General features: G+C 34.6%; 1 protein-coding gene across 2 annotated transcripts; it reads right to left on the reverse strand.

The window, feature by feature from the left end:
- Positions 1–1,852: 1,852 nt before the first annotated feature.
- Positions 1,853–4,230, reverse strand: LOC120198648 (F-box protein FBW2-like). Of its 2 annotated transcripts, none has more exons than XM_039199954.1 (4): positions 4,046–4,230; positions 3,830–3,937; positions 2,847–3,159; positions 1,853–2,512 (listed from the first exon to the last, which is right to left on the reverse strand). In XM_039199954.1, exons 3-4 carry the CDS (start codon positions 3,152–3,154, stop codon positions 1,855–1,857), a joined length of 966 nt encoding a protein of 321 aa, XP_039055885.1. In that variant the 5' UTR covers positions 3,155–3,159; positions 3,830–3,937; positions 4,046–4,230; the 3' UTR covers positions 1,853–1,854. The 2 variants fall into 2 exon arrangements, with proteins under 2 accessions (XP_039055885.1, XP_039055884.1); XM_039199953.1 differs by having other exon boundaries at positions 2,847–3,154; positions 4,046–4,229.
- Positions 4,231–4,627: the final 397 nt, after the last annotated feature.

Below are 4,627 nucleotides of genomic sequence, written 5' to 3' on the forward strand. Positions count from 1 at the left end.
ATCACCACCCTAGAAATGCAATTGATGCCGATTTGGAAGCAAACTTACACATTGAAGAAGTCGAACTTGGAATATCCCCTCCAAACGAAGAAGGCGAAGATGATGAAGAAGAGATGGCAATGTAGTTTATTTTATAACTTTATTTCAATTATCGTAAACTTTGTTTCAATTATCGAACTTGAAGTTTTTAAGTATTTGAATTTATCGAACTTGGAAGTTTTTAAGTATTTGAATTTATCAAACTTGGAAGTATTTAAGTATTCAATTATTTGAGTTAATAAGTATTTCAATTAAGTATTGAATTTATCGAACTTGAGGTTTGATGCTTTCTTTTTAATTCTCTCTGATTCTAGTTGCTGATGTTCTTGTCTTTGATTAATGGCTTCTAAGCTTGCTTAAATACACCTTGAATCACTTCTGAACGTTAGTGATAATTAATGAAGATAATATAGCCGTTTAAGTGTGAAAACATTTAATAAAAATGCTTGGAGCGTGGGGGAATCGGTACCCTCTCATAGGGAATCGGTTTCCTCTCATAGGAATCGGTTCCCTAAGTGTAAAATTCAAATATTTCGACCGTGAATAGGGAATCGGTACTCCCTATGGGGGAATCGGTTCCCTCCGAGCATTCTGGAAATCTCGGAGCCAAACCATTCAGTGAGGAATCGGTACCCCCTTGGGGGGAATCGGTTCCCTATGAGCAATCTGGAATATTAAAATCGGTTTTTTTATAACCGGTTTTTTAAAAAAACCGGTTTTTTAAAACCGAAACCGATTACACCGGTTAGGATATCCGGCCCTCCAAACCGGTTAGAAACCGAACCGATTATTTTATAAACCGGTTTTTTTTCTATAGAAAAAAACCGGATCAGATTGAAATCCGACAAATGTGCACATCTATTCCGAAACCTAAAACAGAAGTCAGTGGCCGATGGAACATTGAATTTTGAAAATAGAGTAATGTAATGAATAGTAAGATCCAAAGACAGAGTCACATGATTACATTTACGCGCGACTTCACTAGGTTTTGATGTCGTTAACCTTAATTCCAAATCTTAATCTTCAAATTAATTGTTTATTGGATTTAGATTATGATATAATTTATTTTTCAAAGGTTTGTCTGATTTGGTGACCCTAAAAATAATCTATTTTGTTATATAAATCACTATTTTTATACTAAAATCCCTAATGTTTTAATAAATGACTTTAAGTTATAAAATCATTTATTAATTTAATAATATATGTAAAATTCAATTTTATATTTATTTTAAAATAAATTATGTATTTAATCACTCAATTATTCTAATATTTTTGGTTTCATCATTTAATTTTTTTTTTTAAAAAAATCATACTTCAAAGCTACTAACGTGATGAATTTTTTAAATTTTTCTTAAAATGTGTTGATATTTTTTTAATAATGGTAACCAAAACGTAACTTTAAATGTAACCTTGAAAGACAAATAGTTAGGTAACTAAAACAAAACCACTAGAATAATTAGATGACTAAATACATAATTTGTTATTATATATAAATTCTATTTTATATCACTACTGTACTTGGAATGTGGGCTCAAAGACAAAGGTCATTGTTTTAGAATAGTAATTGACTCACCCGTACAAACACCTTTGATTTCAACAGGCATTTTTGCCTAAACAAGTGGCCCCATCTCCCCTATGAATCCAATAGGGTCCTTTGCATGCCAAGTCTTATTTACGCAGGAGACAAAATCCATGAATTCTACACTATACAAAGGCATTCTGTAGATGATGAGGAACAAATCACACAAATTCACATTCAAACATAGAAATACATGGTTTCATTTCTCATATTTAGAATTACCATATATCTAGAACCTAAGGAGATGGTGGCCAACCTAACATTCCGGCATCACCACCGATTCCTTCATAGAATCTCAGTTCAAGTTCCTCCAGTCTTCCTTCACCATGCCACATTTCATCATAAATGTCATCATCGTCATCCTCGTCATAGTTGCCCATTTCAAACTCCCAGGCCAAATACTCGAAACTGTCTGAGAAGTCCGAGCAATCATCCCATTCACCCATCTCATAGCAGTCCATGACCAGAGGTCCCAGAACCTTCAATTTTGGGAACTTTTCCTTCACAAATTGATCATCGAGTTTCACATCCCAGCAACCTCTTAAATCCAAAAACTCAAGCTGGGGACAGCCGGATAGGACTTTCAGAACACTTGCGGTGCTGATAAGATGATAAGCCATCTCGAGGCGCTTGAGCCTAGGCATCGTAGCAGCTATGGCATTCGCCTCGTCATCCTGTGAGAGTTTGCCTGCTGCATCTAGCGGGTGCATGTTGCGGCACAAACTAACTAGCAACTTACAGTGCTTTCCAATGGCCTCTAAAGCATGAGCACCAATTTTACCACAGTAACTCAAATCCAAACAAGTGATTGAGGAAAGCCTTCCAGCAGTTTGTGCAACAACTGAATCACTCATTTCACTTCTCGACAGTCGCAAAGACCGAAGGGAACCAGCACTTGCAAAAGCAACGGAAAAGGGGGGAAAAACATATCATATCAGTTAAAAGTGTCCATTAAACAATGATCCCTTAAAAGTAAAAAGTGTGATCCTGTGTTTCTTAAAGATATTACAAATGTCTCATCGGAAATCTCATCATGAACACTGAAATTGCTGTTCAAACTAGTAAATGTAAGACTAACCAAAAACATATCATATATTACTATAATATTACTCAACAAATTAAGGAAGCAAGAATTAATGATAGGAAAAGTGTTATCACAAATGAACCAAGACTTATTATATTGCAGGCGAAGGCAATTACCAAAATGGTTAAGGGCAATTGAACTTACTTCTCTGTAATGAAAGAGAAAATCGTATCATTCTGAAGGCCGGAAACACATAACTTGCGAAGAGATCCACTGCTTCTAGTGATGAGCATTCGAAGCATCATATCAAGATGGTCCGGTTGGCATCCATTGCTCCATTCTTCAATGTCTATCTCTTGCCAACAATAGGGACCCATCACTACCGTTCTCCAGAATTTGCAGACACAGGGAATGACTGTTAGTATCTCTTGTAAGGACAGGTTGCTGAAAATTAGCCCCAATGCATCAGGGATCAGTTCATCCCATTGTCGAAAATCACATTGCTCTTCCATCTGATATAATGAGCAACTCCAATAATATTAAAAGCTAAGAAGACAAAAAAAAGGTAGCAGAAATAAATTGAAAAGATTACACAACGATAGAACAAGAAATGTGGAAATCTTTTGAAGTATATCTCGATCATATTCTAACTTATACCCGAGTTCTTGAATAACATAGCAGGATTTATAATGCAGTAATTGAGAGATTTAGCTCATTACGATGTTGCACAAACGCTTATGGACACAGGAAAGAACACAACTTTACCAAAGTGATTTCTTTTTATGCTAAGTTAAAAACAGAAAGAACAGGCAAAAAAGAGTACAACTTAGAATACAATACTGCACACACTAAGGAAACAGATTATTATAGTATTAAGAAAGGAAATTAAAACCATTCTTTAGATCCAAAAAGTTCAGAAAGAAAGGAACAAAGGAACAAAGAAACAAAGCATAATACACTTGTCAACTGGAATTAAAACTGATGTGCAGAGTGAAAGAAACGAAAATTTTACAGTTTGTATATAGATCTAAGAACCAACCAAGAAATGGTGTAGTTTCATGCTTTGGAAATCGCATAAAGATAGAACATTAAGTACCCAAAGAATAAAATTTTCGTTCTTTTGCTCAAGATTTCCCAACGAACAGAAAGAAGTAGAAAGAGTAGAAGAAAATTAAAATGGGTGTTACCTTAATTCCGTCCTTTTGATATTCAAAAGAGCCCCATTTGATTCGCTTCAAAGGCCGGATTAGAAGAGAAACGAGAAGAAAGCAGTAAAATCAAGCCTATGAACCCACCTAACCAAAGCATCAAAAGCAAGCCAGCAAAGAAGAACAAGAAAACCAGAGTAAAAAACAGGGTTTTAAGAAGAAGAAGAAGAAAAGAAAGTATGGTTAACTTTTTACCCCAGAAATTGGGTTCTTTAATGACAGATTTTGAACAGCAAAGGCATTTTGGGTTTCACCTTTCACGCCATACATTCATGTCCCTTTTAGCTGAAAGTGAAAGTGACGGAAGCATTTCATATTTTGAGTGCGATTTAAGAAAGAGAGTAATTGGGGGGAGGTTAAAAAACAAAACAAAAATGGAAAGGGATGGGTGAACCGACACGACTCCGTTAGCTTTTATGGGTTTAAGAAGGAAAGGAGGTTCTTAATTATCGGCTTACAAACTACGATGGCTCTGGATTTTCATAGTTTCTGGTTCCAATGACATCTGTACTCAAAATCTGTCTTCATTTTTTATTGGATAAACTACCCATTTAGTACCTAAACTATAACTTTTAACCTGTTTTAGTACCAAAACCTTTAAGTTTTTCAAAAATATATCTAAAGTTTACTTTTTGTTTCATTTTAATACTCTATCGTTAAAAATTTAACTCGTTTAATACTTAAACTATCAATTTTGATCTGTTTTAGTACATAAACTTTTGTTTTTATTTCAAAACTTAAGTATGATTTAGGTACTAAACGTGTTTTGGTACCTAG

The sequence above is a fragment of the Hibiscus syriacus genome, unplaced genomic scaffold (assembly GCF_006381635.1).
Source record: "Hibiscus syriacus cultivar Baekdansim isolate YM2019G1 unplaced genomic scaffold, ASM638163v2 tig00117056_pilon, whole genome shotgun sequence".
NCBI classification, from domain to species: Eukaryota; Viridiplantae; Streptophyta; class Magnoliopsida; order Malvales; family Malvaceae; genus Hibiscus; species Hibiscus syriacus.